This window comes from Lagenorhynchus albirostris, chromosome 5, assembly GCF_949774975.1.
Source record: "Lagenorhynchus albirostris chromosome 5, mLagAlb1.1, whole genome shotgun sequence".
NCBI lineage: Eukaryota > Metazoa > Chordata > Mammalia > Artiodactyla > Delphinidae > Lagenorhynchus > Lagenorhynchus albirostris.
Window position 1 is genome coordinate 75,663,001 of NC_083099.1, and position 25,849 is coordinate 75,688,849.

Below are 25,849 nucleotides of genomic sequence, written 5' to 3' on the forward strand. Positions count from 1 at the left end.
CCTCTGCCCCGCTGATAGCTGGCTCTGAGAGCGACTTCTCCTGGGTCAGTGGCACCTTGTAATCTCCTTGGTGTATGACCTCAATGAAATGGGCTAGGCCTGCAGACGAGGGTGAGGGTGTGCTGAGTGACTGTGCTGGTCTGAGAAACCAATTCAGACATTTCCGGCCCTTGAAATTGGACCTCTTTCTTGGCTTTTATGTCTGGACTCCTGAGTCATTGGGAGAGGGGTGTGGTGAGGCCAAATAATTAGCCCAGCTGTCAAGGGATTAAAAAAGTTGTTGAGGAAGAAATTCTCCTCTAACAAGCAAATACGCAACAGAGGAGGGCCTGAACCTGACCCTCCTTAAGGAAAGTACCTGAGCCTCCCTTGGGGAGCAGACTTCCTATCACCTGCCACGTTTGGCATCTCAAAGCACCACAGTCAAGACCTGCCCTTTTTCCTGGTTGTACGACCATGACCTTTCTGAACCTGCTTCTTCTAGGAGGGTAAGAAAACCGCATCTTCACCAGGCGGTTGGAAGGAACAGAAAGCATGATAGACGTGACTAATGCTGTAGAAGATCTTGTCATTAACCTCCCGGGAGGGAGAAACGCCAGCTCCAGTCCGCTCAGTGCCCTTCTCCCAGTGGCAGAATATAAATCAATCTGCATGTGGAGTTAGAACAGAGCTAGGCAAAGCAGCGTCAGTCTCCGGGCCCAACCTTTCAGGTCTATTACAAAGAAAATATTTTGTAAAAATAAAACGAGAGGCGTGTGACGCTTCACTTTTTCTCCAAAGAGTTCTTTTCGTTAAAACGTCCTTTTTATAAAATGCAGAAACAGGCACCGGTAGAAACGCTGGTGATGCCAGGAGGTCAGTCACCCGACTTGGGGTGTAAACGTTTCCTTCAATCTGTCTGGCTAGGTTAGTTATTTTGAAGCTCCGAATCTGGGACACGGCGCCAAGGCAGCTGAGGTGGGAGCAGCAGCCTAGCTCTTTGAAGACGTGGAAGCTGGGCCTGGGGAATTGTGGATTTGGGGAGGGAAAGAAACGTTCAGCTCTGGCCACTCAAGCCCTGCCCAGAGCCGGAAGTGGACACTCCAGCTGGGTCTCGGGAGGAAATGTACCCAGGCCATTCCCGCCGCACCCCCTGCAAAGCAAGTTTCAGGGGCAAAACACAGAAATCTTCTCCTTTCTCTCCTGTTGGGGTCTCACTGTTGTCAGAGTCAGACGTTCAGGAGAGCAAAGTCTTTGGATATCACACCTTACATCTGCACAAGGCTCAAAGGGCTCATGTCCCTTACATAAACACCCGTGCCCTGGGAGCTGTGCGACCTCCCACAGAGAACCCCGAGGCTCAGAAAGGCTGACCGGCCGGAGGTCTCATAGCTGACGGGGCCCAGACTGCAGTCCAGGTTTTCTGGCCCCTGTTCCAGTGTTGTTTCCATGTGATACTGCCTTTGCGTGACTTTCATCTAAGTCCTACTTCAGCCTTGGAGGGCTGGATGGGCAGAAAAGATATTCCTCTTTGTTGAGCTGGAAAGTTAAACAACAAATTCACAGAGGAAAATTGGCCCTGGAAGGCACGTCTTCTTGTCTGCCAGAATCTGTGTTTTAGATTAAAACCTACCTGGACTGGGAGGTGGGAGGGGCTCCAAGAGAGGAGCAGCATGGTGTTGGGTGGGGGAACGAGGGCCAGGGAAAACCAGAAACTGCCTTCAGGGCACCCGCTCACTTTTGAACAGGAAGTTACAACTTCCTCTGCCTCAGTTTCCTCTTCTCAAAGTCTTGGAAGGGGCTGGAGGGATGAAGAGTAAAGGGGAGTTATTGTTTACTGGCTACAGTTTCAGTTTGGGATGATGAAACAGCTCTGGAATGAATAATGGCGACGGCTGCACAACACTGTGAAAGTATTTAATGCCACTTAAAAAAGGTAAAAATGGTGAATTTTATGTCGTGTATATTTTATCACCATAAAGAGTAAATAAATGAAGGGGATAGGGTTAACTAAAGTGTTCCGAGTTTCCATCAACTCTGAGAGTCTATGAGTCTTACCCTAATTGGAAATTTCCTTCCAAATTAGCTTCACCTTTCCAAGTGCCTTCTCTCCCACAGGATCCCAAGCCGGTTCTTACACAGCGAGCACCCCGACCTCGACCCGGAGCTAAATACCTGGGGGCTGGCATCATGACCGCACGCAGCCTGTGCCGTGGGGGAGGCTGGCCCCGCGTCAAATGGCTGGGGCAGAGATGCAGTCTTTTTGGAATCATGACAACCTCTTACTCTGATGGATTGACCATCTCTGCTAAAAGTGGTATTGGGCATTAACAAAACAATTAAGATGCATTTAATTAATTGGACTTGACGTAAAAGCTGGGCTGAAGACCGAGGCCCAGGACTGGGAGGTTGGGTCAGGCCTTCCCACTCCTGTACCTGCTGCGGACAAGTGGCAGTGCTGGGGTTGGAGGGTAGATGCCAAAACCCAAGCACCGACAGTCATCGACAGTCATCGACAGACCACGTTTCAGACGTGGCACGGATGTGGAAGCCTTCCTAGCCTGGGTCCTGGGAGAAATCCAGTACAGCTCAGAAGAAATCCATGCTTCTCAGAGATGGGTGTCAGCTAAGAGGGGGGGATTCTGAGCCTTGAGCCTCCAGCCCTGGCTCCAGCCTGGGCGGGGCAGGATGAGAAGCTGGCAGGTGGGCATATGGCATCCAGCCCACCATCACGCCTGCCCACCTTGTCAATAAAAGGCAATCAGCGGTCTAAGCGCTACTGGAAAAAATGAATTAATATTCACTCGTTCCCAAGAAAGCCTAATGTTTCATTTGCAGCCTGATTTGACCCTTCTTCCACGCAGAGACATTTCTCTCATATAGAATATCCCCCTCCACTGCCACCCCCAAAGCGTAATCAGTGCAGGGTAAACAAGAAGGCTGAACTGTGCACAGATCCGTGTCATTTTTACAATGGTCCCCTCTGAGGTGTGCCCACGCATCAGCAGGAGGGAAGGGGGTTGTGGCCACGAGGGGATCGCAGAGACCCAGAGCCAGTCCTGCAGTAGCTGGTGGTGTGGCCTGTGGTGCTGGGAGTGGGAGGTGGGCCTGTACTTGAGAACATTCACGAGCATGTCTCTACAGGGGAAGAAAAAGGATGTACACATTAGAGCAGAACTGCCTCCCTTTGTATAACTGGGTATTCTCGGAAAGCTTTGTAAATCAGATTCCTAGGGTTCAAGGTGCTTTATTTTCCTCTTAATTAGCTTTCAAGGATGTGCCTATATATCTCCCTAAAACAATATGTTGGGACATATGCCGGCCCTGCGGGGAGCAAGCAGCTGGTGTGTAAGCAAAGACCCCAGGAAACTGCTCCTTAAAGGAACCCTTCAACCCACCAACTGAGAGTCAGAATGCTTTGGAAGTGATCTTCATGCAGAGGCAGGAGATAAGAGCCTACACATGGCTAGGCTTGGAATCAACGTGCTGGCGTCAGGTCAAGGGTGGGCAGTCAGCAGGGCAGGACTTAGCATTCGGAGCTCTAACATTGAGCAGCGCACAGGGTATGTGGCAGGGGTGTCAGCTGGGGGACCAGGCCCAGGGGATCTTAGCACAGGCCACAGGAGTTGCAGTTCAGCTCAGCAGGGCACAGGGACACATGCTCCCAATGAGACAACACCTATTGCAGTCATCAGGTTCAAAAGACAAGAGTGAGGTTGGGGGCCAAGCTAGGCCTGGTAATGATGCCCAAAGCTATCAGTTTAACAGCAAGAGTCCTTTATGAGGTGGCCAGCCCACCTATCTCTCAAACTGGGTCTCTAAGGTTTAGCTCTCTTCAGTAGGCACCCCCGACCATTTTCTTCTACAATGGACATTGCAATAAAGAGCTACCTACTTACCCCTTGAGAAAATTCTCAGTTCATATTGAATAGGCTGACTTTCTATATCTTATTTGTTATCTGTGTCTGAAAATACTAGCAGTGCCAAGATGCCTGCTTCCCCTCAGCACCTGCTTATGTGCTCAGAGTTCATTTCAACACGGCAACACAGTTCAGAAGAGCTTGCTGAGCCCTGCAAGGACCCACATGGAACACACAAGGGCTGCGGGCACACCTGCTACAGAAACCTCGGGTTAACCAGAATATCTGCAGCTTCCAACCACATGCCCCTCAAGAGTTCCAGTTCTGCCTCAACTTACTATATTTGAAAACTTTTCAGACATGCATCGACACAGTTTTTGGCTTTCTTCTGTTCAGCACTGACATCCTAACACCTTTCCTTATGCACCAGCAGCACCTCCCTGGGACCCATCTCACACAGCTTGTGCAAATAAGAACCCTAGAATAAGAACCCTAGAAACGTGTGCAATTCGCAAAGCAGGGCTAAGACACGTGCGCATGCGAGCTTTTGCTTATCTAAATGTTGAATGGAGCAACGGAGTACATCGGTTAACCTTCTCAGTGTATGTTGCTCATCTGGTCCCACATCTCCCTGTGCCCAATTCTTCCTTTGAAGAGTAGAGTGGGAAAGTCATTCTTCTCCCCCTAGTTCACCAGAGCTGAAAAACGTCCCCAATTGCCTTGTGGAACACAGATACCCGGCTTTCCCTCTCCCTCCATATATTTGCAGATGACATTTTCACTACATGCCAGCAATACTGAGGTCTGGAGATACAGGTGCCATGAGGCATCTGCAGGCCGACAGATGTGGGCTTCCCAGGAGCTGGTGCCTATCCTACGAAATGCAAGGAAAGCAGAGGCAGAAGTTTCCCCCGCCTTCCCCATTCTCTAAGATACATTTAGGCTATGAGCACTATATCCACCTCCTCCCGCAGGGGAGCCACGCACTGGCCCACACCTGCCAGATTTCACTCCATGGCAACACCCACAGCCATGGGGACTATTTTATCCTGGCAGAACTCCCACTTTCAGCCACTGGTCTCTGGCCTGGTTCAACTCAACTGGTGCCTCCCACCGCTGACTCACGCCTCCTGGAGCCACATGGTCTTCCCTGGGTTTTGTGGTGGTTGTCATAATATGGTGGTGGCTTTCTTTGGGATTAGGTCAAATTAGAATAAGAATAATAAAGGTGCATCTAGTTAAGTGAAAAGCATAGGGCTATAAAAAGGAAAAGGTTTTAAGAAAATATTCTGTATTTTGTGCGCAGAAGAAATCTCTAAACTTTTATCCATTATCGGGCATGTGGGTACAGATTTGGAGAAAAGCATTTCAGTTTACTCTGAAGGGCAAAATGACAGGGAAAGCCAAGTTTGCTCCAATTCTCTAGGTGTTGTAAATTTATGATGCTTGTCACTCAGTGGCAAGCCATGTGAGAGTCCTCTTTCTATTACCCCAAAGAGTTCCTGGCCTAGGAGGACCTGGAAGTTGACTGGAGGTTCTTGTTGGTGGAGGTACCGGTTTCACTCCACATCTTTGTAACCCTGGAGTATGAGAAAGGCCCCCGGGCAAGATTTCAGCCTTCTTGTCTCTAGAGAGGCCTCTGCTAGGCCTACAGGAGGGAGGTGATCCCCAGGGCTCTTTTCCTCCGTGCCAGGAACAGCCACTGCCCGGGAGCCCTGGGGGCTGGAGAAGGGGGGGTTCTGGAGTTGCTGCGGTCACTCCTCATTTGCTATTGGCTAGGGGCCAGGTCTTCCCCCCAAACCATACCTACTCCATGATTTTACTGGAGGCTTCAGGGAGGAGTAAGTCCCAGAAGAAAAAGAACATACAGGGGAAAGAAAAAAAGAGGGGAAAGGGAGGAAGGAGAAACTAAAACAAATGAGTTCTTATCTTTAGCTGGGAACCAACCACTCTTTATAATGCTATTTTCCATGAAAAAAATGTTTTCTAAGTTTCCAGTTACGAAGTTGGCTATTTTATACACAAAGCCAAATCTGCCAAAGAAGAAAATACTAAGCAAGCATTCAAGAGAACCAGAAGTTTTAAAAAATGCACCTAGGAAAAGTTACCTATCAGAATCCAACTGAATTAAGTTTTGTTTTGTTTTCTGTAAGTTGGACGGGACACCGAGAGATGCCCATGTATCCTGGACTGGCTGGTCACTTTTAGCAAGGCCACTGTTACAGAACACATCGAAAAAAGACAATCATTGCAGGAAAGAGGACAACAATAGCTGCTTCTACCTCCATGCTAGTATTAGGGTCAAGGTCATCACACTCTGACTCCTCGGAACTGTTCGTCTCCTTGATGGGCAGCATGAGGAAGGGGGAAGAAAGAGAACACAGTTAGAACACAGGCAGCTTTGGCTAGAGGGTGGGGAGAACTTGAAAGAAGCATGGACCATGGGAAATCGGGCAGAGAATAACCAGGTGCTGCTAAGGTGGGGTGCGGATCACCTAGGGCGGCAGCATGCTCTTTTCAGGGAGAGGAGGTTGGGATCGTGTAAGCCGCTCATCTCACGGGAAATAGCGATGGAAGCAACCAAATGAAGCATGAGTGCTGTCGAATTTAAACTGTTGTCTCCTGTGGGGCCGGACTTCCCAGATGAGGGTGAGGGAGAGAGTACAATTTCTTTTCCCCAAGAAGGACATTAGAATGGGTTTGGATTTTTCTTATTTTGCTCAGGAAGACTCGGGTAGATAATCACACAGTATAACAATATTCAACATCAGCGGTTTAATTTCCATTGTCCGGAGCCTTGTCTTTTCTGAGCGCCCAATGTAAAGAAAACAGATCACGTCGTTTCAAGATGGCGGACAGGGGTCTGTCAAAGCTTAGACTCAGCGAGTTCACTATAACAATTGGATTGCTACAAAGCAATAACGTGGGCTTCATCAATGTGCCTCCCTTCTCTGCCCATGCATAGGCCTGAAGGTGATGGCATCTGAATTCTGGGGAAAAGAAATGAAACTTCACCAAGGACACAGTAGCCCTTAAGTTCCAAACCTCAGACTTCAAAGGGTTGGAGGTTTGGAAAGCATGTCTAATCTCTTTACCCTGCATGTATTTTCAAACCTAGGATACTGAATGGGTGGCTTTGAGTACTTTAATATGAGTCAAGCATCTTGCATTTCTAAGAGAATAAATAGTACTGCAGATAATTTTGCTATAAAACTTCTGCACAGTATGAGGAGGAAGGTATAAAAGAAAAAAAAAAGAGATACTTACTTATTTGAATCGAAGTTGCCAGGAGAAATAAAAAATAAAAAATAAATTGATCTCGCATGCAAAATCCTACTAAACTACTTCCCCTCTGGTCCCCATCCACCCAAGTTGCCTCGTGAGAATGCTGCAGGGTGGGAGTAGATGAGAGGTCGGACACAGCTCCGGAACACCTTACTCACTTTAACAGAGACTTTGTTGCCCAGAATATCCTTGGGTTTACGAGGCCCTGTGGCTTCACTTTTACCCGTGTTCTCCACTTCCGCCCGCTTTCTCATGCGTAGAGTATGCCATGAACATGACTTCCTGTTGTACCAAAAAATGCACCAATCAAAATGGCAGGTCAGGGCAGAGTGAAGCGGTGGGTGGGCTTGCCACCCTTGGGTGAGTCAGTAGGTGAGGCGCTCCAGTCAAGCCCCTGCTTCAGAGGCCCCAAACCTGCACACCAGCTCCTGTGGTGGCTGGCAGCAGATCTCACCTCCAACAGGAAATGAGTGAGGATGAACTGTGACCCCTCCCAATAGATGTACAAGGTTGGTTGTAGCATTTGAGGCAAGTCTGGGTACTAAGTGATTAAACTCTACCGAGGGAAGTTTTCATATACTGATGAGGCCTTATAGGACTCAGGAATTCCCTTCCTGGGTATGGGTATGATGGATGGGAGAAGACTGTGGGGAGGGGGCAATAAACTAGGAAAGATGAGGGAAGTACATTCTATAGTGTATAAGCTATTGGTACTTTCCCAGGATCAGATATAAAGACCCAAAAGGATGCTTTTGAGGTTTTCATCTCATTATTTGTGTCTAGGCTGTGGCCACTCCCAAACACCGTAGTACAGATGGGAGGTTCTAGGGCATTTGACTTTATAAACCTCGTGGGCACCACTCATTTATCTGGATGACTTAGGATGAAGGGTTTCTTGGTCTATGTTCTCCACATCACTCAGTGTTTGTGAATACAAGGCTCTGTCTGACAACCACTAAGAGCTCCTACAGTGTTCCTGTTGGGGGAAGACCCAACGCATGCTCTCAGGGAGGTGAGGGTGGCAATGTCCCTTCACACTATCTTAACTTCTTCCTTCTCACAAGAGGGTTGGGAGCTATTTCTTCACAGACCTGAAAGAGAGGCTCAGAGCAGAGCTCTTGAGTTCCACATATGTTAGGACTCAAAGACACCAAAAGCCAAGTCTCAAACAGCATCAGGGACCCTGGGCAGGCAGCATCCGTTTCAGGTGTGGTCACAGAGTTTGGATGAAGTTCTGTCATGTCTGGAGTACGTGAGGCTGGCTTCCCTTCAATGTCTCCTTATCCAATTTAGGCCTACGCAGACAGGGCTCAATGAAAAGAGCATCATTAAGGGAGAGAGGGGCGAGAGAGAGGCCTATGAGGTTTAGGAGGAAGGGAGGTGCTCCAAAACGCATAGCAACTCCTCCACAAAACTCCATAAACGTCACAGATTTCAGGATGACCTGGGGAAAGTGTTCTCAAGATATTTATCACTAGCATGGAGGTTTAGCAATCAACTTTCTGAGTAGGAAAGAGCGATAATAGTCATGTCCTCAAATTTTTTTTGGAAAGCGGCTCCTTCAGATGGCAGAAAAGAATCTCTTGGCCAGACCTTCTCTTGTGCCTCCTGAAGAGGCAGGCTCCCTGGGAGTCCCTGCATACCAGCTCTCACTCCAACTGTTGTTTCTGAGTGAGAACGGTCACCGAAATGAACCTCGGATAATACCACTCTTAACTGCAGACTTTCATCCCTTATCTTTACCCCCAAAGCCATGTCCCTGGCTTATTCTGAGAACCTCTTGAGTCAGGGAGGTCCCTGCTGAAACGACTCCTAGGGCGGCCGGCAACGCGCGTGTGCGTGTGAGCGTGGGGCTGCATTCCTATGTTTATCACAACCTCTGGGTCATTCAGTGTGATTGGTGAGAAACTAGAAATGCTACAAGTAACACTGAGAAGGAGACTCAGAGTAGTACAAGTGTCAGGACACGCTCAATTTCGTATTCTTCTTCCCAGAAGAATGCGTCATCATGGTTTGGGGAGCTTCTATCTCTTGGCCACAAGCCTGGGGACTGATGTGGAAACAGGGTTTCAGTGACATTTATCCCATAGGCATCACAACCAACTCTGACCCTTGTGGTCATGGCAGCCCTGGGGAGGGTACGGTGAGTGTCCTTCACTGATAAATAGTGACAACCACTTTTAGTCCATTGCTCTGCTCCACTCCCACCAACCCTTGTGCAAGAGCCACACTGACAAGGAACCGAATGACCAACTGGTATTTGAACCTGTTCTCCTTTGCCCAGCCTGACACCCTTCCTACCAGTCCTCCCATGGAAGGTATGAAAAAGTGACCAAAAGATGCAAGGGAGAAGTGCTGAGTGCCTGGATAATTAGATCCAACTCATTATGAGTTAGCTAGCTCTGTAAGTCATTGATTAGTAAGAACCTCAATGCTTTGAGGGCCTTTATATCCAAGGCTTCATAAAAGGTACTGAAACCAAGTGCCTTTAGGATAAAATGAATCAGGCCTGTTGCCATTTAGGGGCCACCGCTGATTTCCAGCTGGGTCTGCGTTACCTAGAGAGGCCAGGGTGGGGTCAGCAGTCTCTGTCGCTGAGCTAGAGAAAGCTCCAAGAAGGCGCAGCTCTGTTGCTGCTGCTGCTTAGATATCTCACGGGAGCTCCTCCACCCGGCCGCCGGTGACCACACAGCGTGGAGAGCGGTGGAGGCCGCAAGCCAGCCCACCGCCTTCTACACTAGCCTCTGGTTTACGTCAGCACCTCAGGGTCGCCCAGTTGGACAGCATCCCATCTGCATCATCCCTCACCTCAGAGGTCAGAGAGAACACACATGGGCTGCTTAGAAGGGAAGGCTAGGGTTGGACCTCTGGCCACAAAGGCACTTCTTGTGTAGGAAAGAACTGCCAATGCATTCAACCAACTCTTAAAGAAAAAAGAAGAAGAATCGTTTGTACATTTCGAAGTCCCAGAATAGTGCACTGAGGAAAAAGGGTCAACTAGTCTTTAACCTCATTAAAACATGCTCGCAGTGAAAATTTATTTTACATATTTAAAATAGTACATTTAAAATTATTCGTTACATTACAGGTACAATGATGAACATTGTGACTCTCCATTATATTGCACAGCCTGACCTCATCCATATGGGTTTCTTTAAATAGTGCAAAATACTTTATACAGGAATGTGTTTGGAAGGGTCTTCGCAACCAAAATAAGGAAAAGAAATATCTTACAAATGACCATGAACATATATTAAAGTGACAGGGGAGGGGGAAAGTCAAAAAAAAAAAAAGTTACAATCTGTACAGAGGAATTGCCATAGACAACCAAAAAGTTCCCTCTCTCCTGGGAGAAGCAGCAGGCCTCTGACCTATACAGGTCTGGCATTTGTGCTAAGGTAATCTTTTGGTGTCAATCAAAAAAAAAAAAAATATATATATATCAGTAACTTAATACAATATAAATAGAAGTCCAGTCCAGTGAATCCTGTGGTGGGTCAAATGGAGCAACAGGAGGCATGCCTTTTGTCCCCTAGGGTTTCAGTAGGGTTCTTTTCTTAACAAGGGGGGGGGGAGAAAAGAAAAAAAAACAAACAGAAAATGACAAATGAAAAGGAAAGAAACACCATCACTGTTACCACCACCACCAAAAAAAAAAAAAAAAAAAAAAAAAAATCGGAACACTCCAGCCCGGTTGCCCCCTGCTGCGTGTGGTTCCAGTGCTCAAACCTTGGTGCTGGTGGCGCTGTCGAGAATAAGCAGCGGTAATTCCCTACCGTGTGTTTGCATTTTTGTGTTCTTTGTTTTGAATTTTTTTTTAATCCACATACTCCTCTCCCGGGGAAGCCAACGAGGCACTTACTTGATGCTCCCGTCACTATTTTCTGCGGCTGCTGTGGCTTTGGTGAGGGGTGCCAGGATGTTGCCCGGGACCCAGCCCTCGGCGGCGGGGGAGTGGTCGCTGGCGGGCTGGTACACCAGGCACATGTTCTGCTGGTTGATGGCAAGGACCTGGACCACCTCACCTTGGCTCACACAGATTTCGTTCTCCTTCAGTGCATAGTAATCTTTGATCACGGCCATGGATGAGACCCCGTTGCAGCCTCCCAGGTCGCTCTGCCAGGAGACAAGGGCAAGAGGGACACAGACACAGGAAGGCTGGTTCACATGGGCTTGCTCTGCATCCTAATGTGTGGTTGAAAGTCAGCCCTCCCGCTAGCAGGGTAAATGGCAGGCAGAAGATTATCTTGAGAAATGGAATTATATTCATAAACGGGCTCTGAAAATGTATTTTATTTATAATGAAAAATTTATAATGAAAATGTCTCATTAATATTATAAGTGAGGGTGAAAAGGTGGAGATACTGCCCAGCCTTAGGTAAAGGTATAAACACGCCTTCCACCTGGGAGTCCCTCCTTAGCATGCATCTTCTCACTAGCATCCTCCAGCTGGAAGGAAGCGTGTGGCACAGACACAGGGATACGTAAGCACCTGGGCAGAGTGAGGTCAGGGCAAAGGTCAGGTCAGTGGTCACCATCCCCCAAAGAAAAGAACACAGACTCTTTGATACATGTTTTTCTTCCTTTTGAAAAAGCATTGGTCTTACTCTACATTCTGACCCTCCTTGAGACAGGAGTAACAATGAGACATTTGCCCAATTCAAAGGCAAGGCCATGACCTACGCTGACCCGACTCCTGTGGGAAGAGAACTCCAGTCCCCCTGTATTCATTAATATGAAGGGTCCTGCCTCCATGACCTTTGCACAGGACTCTGCACCAGGGAAGCTGCTTCTAGACAGACTTGTAACTTCCACAGATGCCTGGCTGCCTCACAGAGCATGGTGAGAGCCAGAAATTCTTCAGTGAGTTAATGGGACTTCAAATTATTCACAAGGGCAGGGGATTTTTAAGATGAAAAAATAATTTCCAGCTGATGTGATAAAATAGGTCAGTATAGTTCCTCTTACACAGAACTGAACTTAGACATTAATAGTTAATTAAAAAATAAAAATGAGGAGTTCCCTGGCGGTCCAGTGGTTAGGACTTGGCGGTTTCACTGCCATGGCCTGGGTTCAATCCCTGGTCGGGGATCTAAGATTCTGGAAGTTGTGTGGCATGGCAAAAAAAAAAAAAAAAAAACACAACATCATCTAATAATATGGGTAAGAAAAATAAAACTGTAAGGTGGGAACATGTAGGTAAAAAATGCAGATGTTCCCATTCACAGACCCATTGAGCTCTAGAGGAAACAGGCCTGATGAGATTACGTAAACTGCGGAGGTTCTAGGGCAAGTCGCAAAGTTCTGAGCTGCATAATTTGGAACAGAAACCAGATCGCCTGACTCGGGATCTAGCACTTTTGCCATTCATTGTCATTCCTCCTACCTGGTGGGGTCAAAACAGCCGTGTAGACTGGATCTGCAGTTACACTGATGACTCTCCTCATGGCGATGTTTGAATTGTGGATTATCTTGGCTAGTCTAATCCAAGGCTAACTTCCCCCATTCACACACTGATGGGCAACATCCTCTTGCTGCTTCAGCCAATGGGCGTGAGCTCGCTTCAGCAGCTCATCGTTAGAAAGGGCAATCTCTTCAAGATGTCAAACCCTAGAGCTGTGACTTTTAGATGATCCACACCACAACTCCTCTATTTGCTACAAATCATAATTGCCACTCCAACATTACCATATTTGTATAGTGTTTCTGCAGATGACGACAGCCCTTTAACACAGAGTATCTGGACGGCGGGGGAGGAGGGTAGTGGAGAGGTAGGGAACTGGTTTAACTCACTCAATTTGCAGGGGAAGAAAGAGAAATCATTGAGATTAGGCTGTATTTAGTGGGCCCTTCCTGCTAAAATGATCAGCATAAAAAGATGCTACTTTATAAAGTAAGCCCAGAGGCTGTACCCTCAGAGTGGTGCGGCTGGCAGTAGTGGGCTGTCACTTACCTTGCTGGCCTCAAACTTGTCCCCAGCCTGGTGGTAGTCAAACCCCGAACTGCCATTGGAGGTAGATATCTTCAGGGGTGGCAGAGGTGGGTTACAGCTGGAGCCCTTTGGGGGCTTCTCGGAGCCCACGGGGATGGAGGAGTAAGGCCTGGGGCTGGCTTGGGGAACCCTGGCAGGCTGGGACCTCATCACAGCTGTGTTCCTTTCTTTCCGCTGATATTCAATGGGCGACTGTAGGGCTGCAGGGAAAAGCAGACCATTACTCTCAGCTTTGGAAATCCCATAAGCTTTGGAGGCTTAAGAGGTCAGGCTTTGTGTGAGGCAGAGTGAGGATACGTGACGAAGATACTACCCTGTTTTTAAAGAATGTATCATCTACCGAGAACTATTCTTAGTTTTGTCTAAATGATGAAAGTGCAAAACCGAAATGGTGCAAAAGGAGGGAGAGAGGGCTCTGTAGTACGTGTGTGCGCGGGTGGACACAGGGATGGGTAGGGTGGTAGTAAAGAGCTTCAGAAACTGCCAGCCATCAGGCCCTGACATGCAGGCTCTGCAGGGTGGAAGCAAATGGGAAGTGGGTCTGGGCAAGAGGATGGAGTCAGATTCCCTGGAGCACAGAGCCATGGGTCTCTGTGGAGGAAGGAGATGAGACAGGTAAGGGAAGTTGGAGGTGCCAGGATGTGAAAGATCTGGAAAGCAGGTGAATGAGTCTGGATTTAATTCTGAAGTTCATGAAAAGTGACTGAATTAAGGCAACGTTCATGTTTTCAGTGCAGGTGCACCAGAGTACACCTGAAGAATGTTAACCTTGCAGCGGGTGAGGGGAGGGATTGGCCAGGCTGATTAAGAGCCGTGAGATAGTGAAGGGGAGAGGCCGGACCTGAGCAGAGCCATGGGAACGCGGAAGGGGTGCGGTGCGGCAAGCGCTCCAGAGGGAGCTGAGGTTGACACAGCCTAGATGGGAAAAGATGGCAAGGAGCCAGGGTAACTTGGGTTTGGAGGCTGGGAGAAGTGGTGGTCAGGGGAACTCTGCTTTGAAAGGAAAGAGGTAAGCTTTGTTTCCCTGAGTTAAAGATGATAAAGTTCCAAGGTCTTAGTACCAAAGAGGTACAGCCAGGGAAAAGCCATACAGGTCAAATTCTGTAACACTGACTTCAAGGCAGGCCCGATTATGCTGTTTCTGTCAGTGTTCACTGTAACAAATATTTAATTGGGTTAACAGCTGGGGCCCAGAGAACTTTCCATTATAAGGATATTTCCCTAGTAATAGGTATATACTTTAAGAGGACTCAACATATAGTCCACACTTCCTTTCTATTTGAGGTCTCAGGAGGGAAAGGTTGGCTCTGAGGTGCCTGCATGTGTGTCTACAAGCAAAAGCCTGGCCCCAGTCCATCGTCACATCCTTGTCTTCTGAGTGTGTCAAAGTGCTGAATAGGCTGCTGCCAGGCCTCAGCCTTTCTCCTGGAGAGCATTAAATATTTAGGTATAGAGGATCTAGTTCATTAATAACTCCATAATTCACTATAATTAGGCAAAAGGTCTCTAGGAACCATGTACAAGTCTGGATAACTGACTATGCCCGAAGAAGTACTGCTCCAAGTTTGAAGCAGATAGCAGACAGCTGTGAAGCAGGCCGTAGCAAACTGATCTGACGAATCATTACCCATCTCATGGAAGTGGGGTATTGATTGTACGCAATAACTACGCTAAAGTGTTTGAAAATAGTATGTCTTCTTAACTAAGCTGCACAGGAAGTCTGTGCTCTTCGAGGGCCTCCGTCTGCATAACTTAGGTCTTAGGACCAGGAAAGCTGTGCATCTTCAGGTAGGGTTTGCATCTGGCTGAGGGATACGGTGTCTTATACCTGGTCCTGTGTTTTTGCTTTGTTTGCTGGGGAACTCATAGACAAATGTGTGCCCTACCACTAGCAACTATACTGCAGTTTGGGGGTTAGAGCCTAATTTTAAGTTATACAAGTTATACAGTTCTGGGTTCCAGTTCTTGTTTTAGCACCTACTGTTTTTGTGACTTTGGACCGGTTTCTTAACCTCCCTGAGCCTCCTTTTCCTCACCTGAAAAATACAGGATGGTATTACTTAGCTTTCCACACTGATGTGAGGATTAAGTGTGGTAACACATGTGAAATGCTTTGCATCATGCCTCGCACAGAGAAAGGACTCCATATATGGGAGCCATTCTTGTTACTCAATCATTTCCGGTTTCAACTTATTGTCCTACCTTATTTTTCTTTTGTCCTGAATTGATGAACTTAAAAACCTCATTCCAGCTTGGAATCTATCAGAAATTCCCAAAAGAATCAATTTAATGAATGTATTTTATACATGCACATGTTTTTGCTTAAAATTATTTTATCCATAGAAGCATTAATTCAATGTTGTATACTCAAAAACTGTGAATTATATACAGCTTTCATTACTATCCCTCAGGACTGGGCTGGTGTTTAATTTTAGACTCTTTAGAGTGAGAAAGAACCCTAGAGATCACTTAGTTTAGTTTTTTTCACCAAACTGTTCTACAGTCGGGGGACCTGGGGCATGGCCCCCAAATACTCTCCGTGTAAGTGTGTAACTGCTTTGAAGTCTCGTGTTCTAGCTTCAAAAGGCAAGGCATTCTGCTCCATAATCTCTTTTGATTTGTTTTAAAAGAAACATAACTGTGTTAAATCCCTTACCATGGAGTACAACTGATACCTGGTAATCTCACAAGGCTCTCTAGTGTTATCTGGAGATACCCTGGGGTTTGGCAGACCAACTCAAATTCCCCTTTGCTCCCAACAGAGGTGACTGCTAACTCTAAATTTCAGTAATACCTTGAAACTTCCCAGAACAAACTGTCAATTACGCAGAGAATGACGCTCTCTCTGGGAGGTGTGCCACATTTTCCTGCTTCAGTGCTGCAGAATAGGTCTTTCACAAAAAAAGCCCACTGAGGCCCAGAGAAACATCGTGACTTGCCCAAGATCCATCCCCACAGCACTGAGTTCCGTGATAACACCCAGCAAGTGTCCTATTTGCGTCATTTGAAAAGAGACCAGATTCTAGACTAGAAAAGGTGACACACCCAAGGGTGGACATGTATGTGTAAACATGGGAGCACATATGGCCATACAGTACTCCTTCAGGTCCACAGAGAGCTTCATTCTCTGTGTAATTGATAGTTTGTTTTGGGAAGTTTCAAGGTATTACTGAAATTTAGAGTTAGCAATCACCTCTGTTGGGAGCAAAGAGGGGATTTGAGCTGATCTGCCAAACTGCCAGTTATCTCTAGATAGCACTGGAGAACCTCTGAGATTACCAGCCATTAGCTACTAAATGGAAAAACACACGTCATTGATAGCTGGCCCCTGAGACAAAGAGGATGTGCCCATTTCAGACTTTTGCCCCAATTACTACCAGCTGGTAATGGTGGCACAAGGCACATCCTCTATGTCAAGGCTGCAAGAGATTATTTCTTCTTTTGGAAAGATGGCCTTCTTTATCATGCCCCATCTGCCCACTTGTGCATTCGGGTTCAGAAGAATTCTACACGAAGTGTTTCTGAAAACTACAAAGTTGGAATGCATATAAATGTGATCGGGGCTCATAACTCACCAGGAGCCCAGACCCAAGGAGGTTCAGAGGTGTGGGGTCCCCTGAAAATGGCCCGGCAAGAAGCCAGACCCGGTACTCACCATTTAAGAAGTCTCGCTGTGTTTCTAAGACTTGGTTGATGTCCTGCACCCAGGCCTGCTGGATATCAGCGTTGGCGGCTTGCAGGATGACCCTCTCCGAAGTCTCCCTGTTCATGAGTGCAAACTTGCAGGGGTCACTGTCCACGTTCTCCTCCAGGACCAAGTAATTCATCTGGAAGAAACCAAGGTGATCCTTTCCATACTAAGCAGTTTTTAAAAATCAACAACATATTACAGTTCCTCAAAGTTTTTATTTCAGGAAATGTTTCCAAAATTGTGCCCTGAATCTAACAGCTTAAATACTTGGGTTTCTGTCTTTGAGTGAACGACATGATCTTGGAGAACCTGCAGGATCATGTTAGAGACTGGCACCGAGCCTGTCACTTTTTCTCACAGATAATCAACCTTCAATCCCGAAGGTTACTAGGCCGAAAGGTCTTCAACGTTCTGGATCGTCACTCTTGCCAGTGTCTCTGTCTTAGGCAAGTGGCTTCCCCAGTGTGACTCTTCTTTGCCCCTTCTCATCCCCACCCGGATCCTCACCTTGATGCTCCTTTTGAACATGTAGCCTGGGGTGAGGGATCCCTTCCTGAGCAGTTCACTGAAGATGACAATTTGCTCAAAGAGGAACACACGCCTCTCCTTGGTCCGCGACTGCATGCCGGCATCCAGCTCAATCACGTAGAACGTATCCTGCTGCAGCAGCTTGCCCTGAGCGGTCAGGGTGCCCTGAGGGAAAGAAGGGCTGCGGTGAAGTAAGTGAGAGACAGGGAGATGACCACAACCCTCTAGGTCACAGAACCTCCCTCTGTGGGGACATGGACAACAGACCTGACAGCAAAAGCCTCAGGCTCTAGTAAGAGACTGAATCAGGGCCCACCCAGACATCGAGGGCAGACTGTGGCCACCTTCCCGTTCACACAGGGCCCTGGAGGGAAGGGAAAGGAGGCTACGGAACCACTAAGCAGCAGCTCCAGGAAAACACCAGAAGGAAGGTAAAATTATTAGCTAAAAAGATGTTTGGGAATGATGCTGGCCCCTCTTGTTTTTTTACTAAAAGGAGAACAGAAAGTAGATGATGCTGGAGCTGGAAGTAGCCTTTCTGTTCTCGGAGCTCTGAGAGGTGTGCCTGCCTGGCCCTTGCAGCCAGGACCTGGGGTGCTAGCCATGAACCTAGAACCAACCTGGGGCCAAGGGAAGTGATGGAGGCCGGACCACAAAAAGAAATCAGATGAGTCAGGCTCCTCTCTTCTATTATTTCAGGATGGGGAAATTCTGAGGTCTTAGTCTCCTGCTCCAGATCAGCAGGTACAGTTGAGATACTATCGACAGGTGTCTATATTTCAATGCCTCCAGTTGCCAGACACTTGACACTCAGGGTAGGAGGTGGAGCCTATCTGGTTCGCCAGTTCTAACCAGATTTTCAGAAACACTGTCACATCTTCAAAGGGAATATGGCCTAACCCAGCAAGTCTTCATGGATGCTATTGCTTTTTCTACTGTCCTGCAACAAGAAGACACTGGCATCTGAGATAGTGGCCAGAGGGCCTCCTCTGAACTGTACTTTCAGGTGACAACTTTTGCCCTTTAGCGCAAATGTGGGCTATTTTCTGTATGTGATGCCTTGTTCCAAACATTACCCAACACACAGGCCACTTTCCTTTCATGTTCCTGAGAAACGCCTGCCCTCTGCTTGGATGTGATTCCTCCCTGTCCAGGTCAGCAGCCAAACAGGCTCATCTCTACCCTGGTCCAAAGTTAATATTAAGCCAGTGACCAGCCCTAAAAGCTCTATTAATATTACATAAGAGCCTGACCCATGAGTTATAGCCCTGTCAATGCCAAAGGGAAAGCTAGAGGATTTAAAAGGGAGAGAATCTAAGGGAAGGGGCTAACTTCTCCCTGACCCAAAGCCACGGACTTCAGAAGGAATGGAAGTACGTTCATGGTCCTTCCCAATTAGCTGAAGGAATGAATGCAAAGCATATTCTCTAGGGCTTGATGAAAAAAGGAGATGGTGGTGCTTGATTTAAAAGAGAAAATAATTCCACCCTCCTGTGTGTGGCCTTCTGTGGACACACGACCATGCACAACACAGTTCCTGTGAAGTCTGACTTGGGTCAGAAGGTACATCAGATGCTGCTCCTCCTGTCAGTGGCCAGTTCCTCCAGAGACCAAGAGAAAGCCAAGTCAGACTCCTGCTCAGAAAAACACAGGGACATCAAGAATGAAGAGCAAAAGCAATGACTTTTGTTCAGAATAGGCTCAGATCCGGCCTAATTCCAAGGCAACAGGTACAACGTCATCTAGCATGGCTAAAGAAACACTGTGTGAGAACTCGGGGTGAATTTCTGCTGCATGACCCTGCTTCTCGAATGCCTCATGCCTACTGTGAGAACAAGAACCTGTGAAAAAATGAACAGCAGAAAGGACCCTCCACATAGTTCCTGGTCACAACAAATCAATGGAAATCAGACAGGGACACCAGGATGGGCGGCAAGGGCAAAAAGGACAGAAGCATTTGGCTCAAGACCATCATGAATCCAACTCATTAACCCAAACCTGAATATAGCATGTCCTAACTTTACTCGTATACCAGTCTGCCTTATGTCTATTTTATTCTAGTTTAGCCAGAGGAAAAAAATGAATAATGAAATCTTGCAGGATTACTGGGAAACAGGATTAGAAGATCCACATCTTTCTCTAAGGGGCTCAACAACTAAGCACCAGTCAATAACTGCATCAGTTCCAGTTTTATCGTATTAATATTTAAAACAGATTATGTTTAGTTAGAAGTGTGGATATAAATTAATAACAGCCACTTATTAAGTTTAAACCAGGAAAGTCAATTTGCTCTTCTAAGGTTCACTGTTATGGGTTGAATTGAATCCCCTCTCCAATTTGGATGTTGAAGTCTTAACCCCCAGCACCTCAGAATGCGACCTTATCAAAAGACAGAGCCTTTACAAAGGGAATCAAGTTAAAGAGAGGTCATTATGGTGAGCCTTAATCAAACATGATCGGTGTCTTTATAAAAAGGGAAAATTTGAACACAGAGATATGTACAGAAGGAAGGCGATGTGAAAATACAGGAAGAATGCCATGTGAACATGAAGACGGCCATCTATAAGCCAAGGAGGGAGGCCTGGACAGACCCTTTCCTCACAGCACTCAGAAGGAACCACCCTTGCCTACACTTTGATCTCGGACTTCTAACTTCTGGAAATGTGAGATGATAACATTTCTGTTGTTCAAGCCACCCAGTCTGTGGTACTTTGTTATGGCAGCCCTAGCACACTAGCATATTTGTTGAAATCCAAACCCTGGGTACGTCTAGCTGTTTCTCCCAAGACTTGATTCTTCTTGTCAAAGAACAGAAATGTGCACTGTGATGTTTTAGAGCTTTAAACATTCATTTAGCTAAAAAGCCAGCCACTATGTAGACCCGTTTACTAGAACCACCCTCTCCGAAAAAAAGTGTTCCATTTTCCCTCTGGTTCTACTCTCATCACGTAGTCCTTCCTGTTCTCCCTCACATTCCCGGCATTTCTCAAGCAAGCAAGAAAAGGGAAGGGGTCATCGGCACGTCCATAGCTATAAAGAATCTGGGGTCTTTCCAAGCCCCTTGCAATCCTGACTGCAGCTTGGTCGACTTCCTCTGGCTGCCCTATCACTGGAGGTCCCAAACAGGTGCACCTTCCAGGCCTGTGATCCGGAGGGGCCTGGGCACAAGGGCAAACGCGGTGAGTGAGAGAGGCAGAGAACACGCGCACAGGACTTCAAAGGGAAGCCTGGGCTCCTGCTGCCCTGAAGGGAGAGGGCTAAGCCTTCTTTTTTTTTTCTTTGCAGTACGCGGGCCTCTCACTGCTGTGGCCTCTCCCGTTGAGGAGCACAGGCTCCGGACGCGCAGGCTCAGCGGCCATGGCTCACGGGCCCAGCCGCTCCGCGGCACGTGGGATCTTCCCCGACCGGGGCACGAACCCGTGTCCCCTGCATCGGCAGGCGGACTCTCAACCACTGCGCCACCAGGGAAGCCCGAGAAGCCTTCTTAAGGGCTCACCTCAAAGCCCTGCAGGCGCCCCAGATTCATCATGTCGTTGCAGCGTTTTGGAACAAGGCACATTAACTCCACTGCTTTCTGTGGGAAAGAACAACAGCAGTCAGGGTGGGGAGCAGCAGTGGGGAAGGGGGCTCGGCGGTTCCATGCTGGAAGCCAGGGGCCTCCTGGGGGCTCCCTGATCCTAGGAAAGGACACTGGTCTCTGCTGTCCACTTCAGAGGAGGGAGGGCTTTCCTGTTCTAAGCTGGGGGCTGTTGGTCATCCGTGCAGGGGCTCCACGTGAATCAGTGAGCACACGCGGGGAGGATGCTACCAGCCCATCCTTTTCCTAACCTTCCCACTTCTGTTTATCCATTTGCTTTCCTTCTTGCATTTTCTTTTTTCTCTTTGTTGCTCCCCGGCTGCCGAAGCAACAGCTTAGCCTCGCTTGTGAAATACTAGAGGTTTTAACCTAAAATAACCTGCCAGAATGGTCTGTAACCTCCCTGGCTTAAAATAATCCCCATGGTGACATTGTCTCTAAGGACTTCACTTAGGGAGTAATCCTCGGGGACGGGGGAGGGAGTGGAAATGGAATAATTTGTATGTCAGCCTCAAACAGTACCTGGATTCATGGATAAAGCTGCACGATGAAACACCCAATCTCTGCAGGATGTTAGAGGGTTAAAATACCACCCTTTCGCACCACATGTCACTGGGAGCTACGAGGAGAACACGAGCAGGGCTAAGCTCTGGTCTGGCCCTGGACCAGATTCCCAAAAAACGTTCAACGTGCTCCTTAATACTTGCCACTACACATCCTGCTGGCAGCTGTTTGCAAGGGGCTCTTTGCTGTCTGAGAGGAGCCAGCCTGGACTCTCCATCCTCCAGGGCCAATCTTTCCCCTTTAGGGGCAGACATCCAATAACTGTCCCATAAGAGCCACCAGCATTACAAGCAGAAAACTCACCTCGATATCAGAACACTCCAAACCAGCCTTCTCGCTGTATCTCAGGAAGTCCTAGCAAGTGGGGGAAGCAGGGAGAGTGAAACCAGTTAGGAAAAGAAGGCCCTATAAAAAACGTAGCATCGTAAAAACCAACATGACACCCAGGAGACTTTCCTTCCCCACAGAGATGGCAACGCTTTGTAGCAGCTGAGATATGAAGCTGTGAGTCATGGTGGATGTAATCACACAGAGAAAACCCCCGGACTATTCAAAGATTCAGAGCTATGGGAAAAAGGCGGGAGGGGTGAAGGGGAGAGAAAGTGTGTGAATAGGGACAAAAGGGGAATGATGACAAGGAGGAAAGGGACAAAGGACTGTCAAATCTCTCATTTGCTTCATATTTCTGTAAGACAAGTCAAACTAAATAATTTTAAAAAGTAAAAAAATCAAATTTTAGGTTTTACTCATCTAGGGTTCCTAGGGCTTTGCCTTTCCCTTTCTTTCTCTGTGTATTCCACTCTGATTTTATGCTCTTATTATTTTTTAGTTTTTAAAGGTACCAAGCCAGTCAGTGATGACAACAACGTAAGAAAGTGATTTGGAAAAAAGAAAATCAAATAACCACCAACCTTAAGGAAGGAACAACAGGCATGCAATTTATGCAGGGGCAAAGCTGACACAAATAACCAGCCGGTAAAAGGTAAAAACGCACACATGCCCCCAACTAGTGTGGTGGAGACAGAGCCTCGAGCTGACCTGCTCCCTAACTCAGAGCCTGATGAAGACCCCGCTCTGGCCCTGGGCGGGGCTCACAGCCCTCTTACCTTGAGGAGCAGCTGATACTTTGTTATTCTCTGAATGGGCTTGATAAGGAAGTCGCTAAGTGTCAGCCTTTCATTTATCTCCTGTTTCACCTCCTGGAACACAAGGGAGCTACATCAGGGGAAAAGGAACCAAAGGATTGGGGTGCTCTGGACAGGGGTTCAAGGGCAAGGACGGCAGGTCTTCATGTTTGCCAGTAAAGGTTTAGAATCTTCAAACCACGCAACGGGTAGAATTGCCTACACAATAGCTCATTTCGTTATTAACGACAAAGCACATCTCACCATCACCTTCTTACCTATCAAGCTCTGTCACACCCAGTCCCAGGGACAAGCTGGCATGGGTGTTCTGTTCTCTTTCCCACTCCACGGCCAAGTCAGAAATGAAGGGCTTCCCCTGGGACACCACAAGCCTACGGGCTGGGCCCTCAACTCAGATCTGCAAACACTCAGGCAAGGGTTCTTTCCAGGTGATGGTGTTGCCTCTCCTCCAGCACAATGAACACCTCCAGGGTGGGGCAGCACACACACTTTGAGGTGCTTGCCGGGCCTCGGGGAACGGGAGCAGAGGCTACGCACAAGGTGCTGTGAGCCCCTTGTTGAGGGTCCTCAGCAAGCAGCCTCCAGGGCCCGGTGAGGAAGAGCGTGGGCGCAGTGGGCTCCGGGGTCACGGAAGGGGGAGCGGAGCTTCTGCAGCGGGCTCTGCGTTACAGAGTCGTTCTGCCGACGGGGGCTCTAGAAGAGGAGAGGAGCTAACGAGAACTTAGCCAAGAAGCTAACGGCTCTGTTGAGGCAGCCCTCCCTGTCCTGAGGGATGGACAGTGCCGTGAGGGGGCCACGCGCGGACGGATGACGGCCGGTGTTTGTGAATGGGGTGGTCCCGGCCTGAGCGTCTTGCCCACACTGCGGTTCAGCCAGGCCCGAGCAGCCTACCTCAAAGTAGGCGTCGTACTCGGCGACGATGTACTCGGAGCGCGGCTTATTCTGGCAGTACCACACGTAGATGTGCAGTTTCCGCTCCTGCAAAGGCAGAGGGGGAGGCGCTCAGGCGGCTGTGCCTGCGCTCCATCTCAGAGTGCTAAGCTGGTCTAGGGGCGGAGAGACAAAGGACAAAGATGCGGCCCATGTTCTGGGGCCGCACCAAGGAGGCTAAATATCAAGGACAGAGGAGAAAAACACAGTGGGCAAGAGCCCATCTTCCAAACTGCCAGGAAAGAGAGAAAAGACCCCAACAGCTCAGAGAGGGATGAGAAGGGAGCGCAGAGGAGGGAAGGGACAGTAAAATGCATGCAAATGCGCGTGGTGGGAGGGGGAGCGGAGGGGCCGCAGGGCAACACTCACATATTTAATAAAGAGCTGTGCCAGTCTGTCTTGCTCCTGGATACATTTTTCCAGTTCACCCAGGAAAACACTGTAAAAGGATGGAGAGAAGCGAAGGAAGGCACATTCTTCAGAACTGTATCGTTTCTCAGTGGTGAGATGAATGACACAAGACTCTCCCCAAACCCCACCCCTAAGGTCAGACACAGGGGGAGGACAGGAGAGTCCTGGATTCCAAGACCCCCTGATCCTCAGGGCAACGTAGCACTTACTCCTTATGCCAATCATAAATCTGGTGAATATTTCCAAACACGATTTTATCCTTTCCTCGCATGTCCTCAGGGACACCCTTTTCTTCTATTCTCTTCATGAAGCCCTGCGGGGCGGAGGCAACGGTGAGTAAAGCGTTTTCACAGGAGGCTTTCTGGGCCGAGCCCCACCCTGCAGCCCCGTGGAAGCCCCCAATGCGTGTGAGGAGGCGGCCAAGGGCTTCTGTGGTTTCTCCGCACTCAACCAGGACTTCACCCTTGTGCAGAGGGACAGACAAAACTTCTGTGAAGTTCTGGGTCCCTTTCTTTGTCTCCAGCCCCCGTAAGAAAGCAGGACAAAGAAGAAACAGTTGCCTGTTCTTCTCCCATCTCCCAATCCAATTAATTACGTCTTTAAAGGCTTAAAACTAGATGTGTTTGACCTAGAAATAAGTCTTAATAGGTGAATACTTTCGATTCTGTAAAGTGCTATCATATAGAATCTTATCTCAGTTTTAAAATCAGGTTCTGAGGTTGTACCAGCGTTTATCCCCATCGAAAGATGAGAAAGCCAGTGCATGGGGAATTATGTGATTTGTCTAAGTCACACCACTGATGTCTGACTTCCCTGGACCTCAGTCTGCAGATTCCCAAGCCTGCCACTTCCAGGCTGGACTGCTTATGGAGGCTGCTACAACTCTAGCTGCCCCCATCCCACCTTGGAACAGAGGAGAACCTTCCCCAAGTTAGAATTCAAGTCTTCTATCTGCCAGGTTAGTCTGTGTATCCAAGGTTCAGGACAGGTAAATACGAACCCCTAAATCAGCAGACTGCATAGGATGGGGGCTTACAGACCCAATGTAAGGAACCAGCAGGTGATTCAGATATCAGGCATTCACTTTTTAGACTTCACATCCTGTCGTTTAAGATGATTAACAGCAGGGCTCTAAGGCATCTAAATTACCCATTTAGTTTCTTAGACTTTTTCCTCCAAGTGTCTAAATCCCCCTAAAGTAAACCCCTGTGGAGAGAGCTGTTTTATTTACTATCAAGTTGACTTTTAACTGTGGACCTGCCAATCTCGCCTTATTGGTGGTTTTTTCTTTGTCCTCTTGGTAGCAAACTAGGGAAACACAGAAGCCCCAAGGTTTCACTAAGAGTGACCTGCTTGACTTGCTTAGTGCCCATGGTGGCTCATAACTGTGAAGAATATGTCTGTATATTCTTATATTTATGGTTATATATATATTTATTTATTTATTTATAACTAGTATATATATTGGTTAGATACCAATGAAAAGCTCTGGAGACAATAACTTGGTCACCTAAAACAAGGTGAAATGGATTCAGGTCTAACTAAGAGGCTGCAACATTTGGGGCCCTACCCTCCTCTGAATCTCTTATAATATTTCAAGGGGAAAAGAAAAAAACTTACCTACATATTCTATTTGATCTACTACCATTTTTAGTTTCATCTCTACAAATACCCCGGGAGAGTAAAATGCATACTGTCAAGTTAAATCACCATGGGGCCAGGACTTCCCTGGTGGCACAGTGGTTAAGAATCCTCCTGCCAATGCAGGGGACATGGGTTCAATCCCTGGTCCAGGAAGATCCCACATGCCGTGGAGCAACTAAGCCCGTGTGCCACAACTACTGAGCCTGTGCTCTGGAGCCCACAAGCCACAACTACCGAGCCCAC

At 47.9% G+C, this 25,849-nt stretch overlaps 1 protein-coding gene across 3 annotated transcripts in view; it reads right to left on the minus strand.

Annotated features, from left to right (window-relative positions):
• Nucleotides 1-25,849, minus strand: part of LOC132521141 (kalirin-like) — a 110,530-nt gene that overhangs the window by 25,292 nt on the left and 59,389 nt on the right. For 2 of the 3 annotated variants that reach the window (XM_060150457.1, XM_060150456.1), the window contains exons 6-15: nt 24,172-24,275; nt 23,921-23,990; nt 23,513-23,599; nt 22,583-22,675; nt 21,780-21,830; nt 20,832-20,909; nt 17,315-17,500; nt 16,772-16,943; nt 13,078-13,316; nt 10,983-11,240 (exon numbers count right to left, since the gene is read on the minus strand). In XM_060150457.1, the coding sequence (XP_060006440.1) occupies nt 10,983-11,240; nt 13,078-13,316; nt 16,772-16,943; nt 17,315-17,500; nt 20,832-20,909; nt 21,780-21,830; nt 22,583-22,675; nt 23,513-23,599; nt 23,921-23,990; nt 24,172-24,275 (1,338 nt within the window). Of the gene's footprint in view, nt 1-6,121; nt 6,182-7,282; nt 7,407-10,982; nt 11,241-13,077; nt 13,317-16,771; nt 16,944-17,314; nt 17,501-20,831; nt 20,910-21,779; nt 21,831-22,582; nt 22,676-23,512; nt 23,600-23,920; nt 23,991-24,171; nt 24,276-25,849 lie in introns of those variants that run through there. The other variant, XM_060150455.1, reaches the window with a different exon arrangement.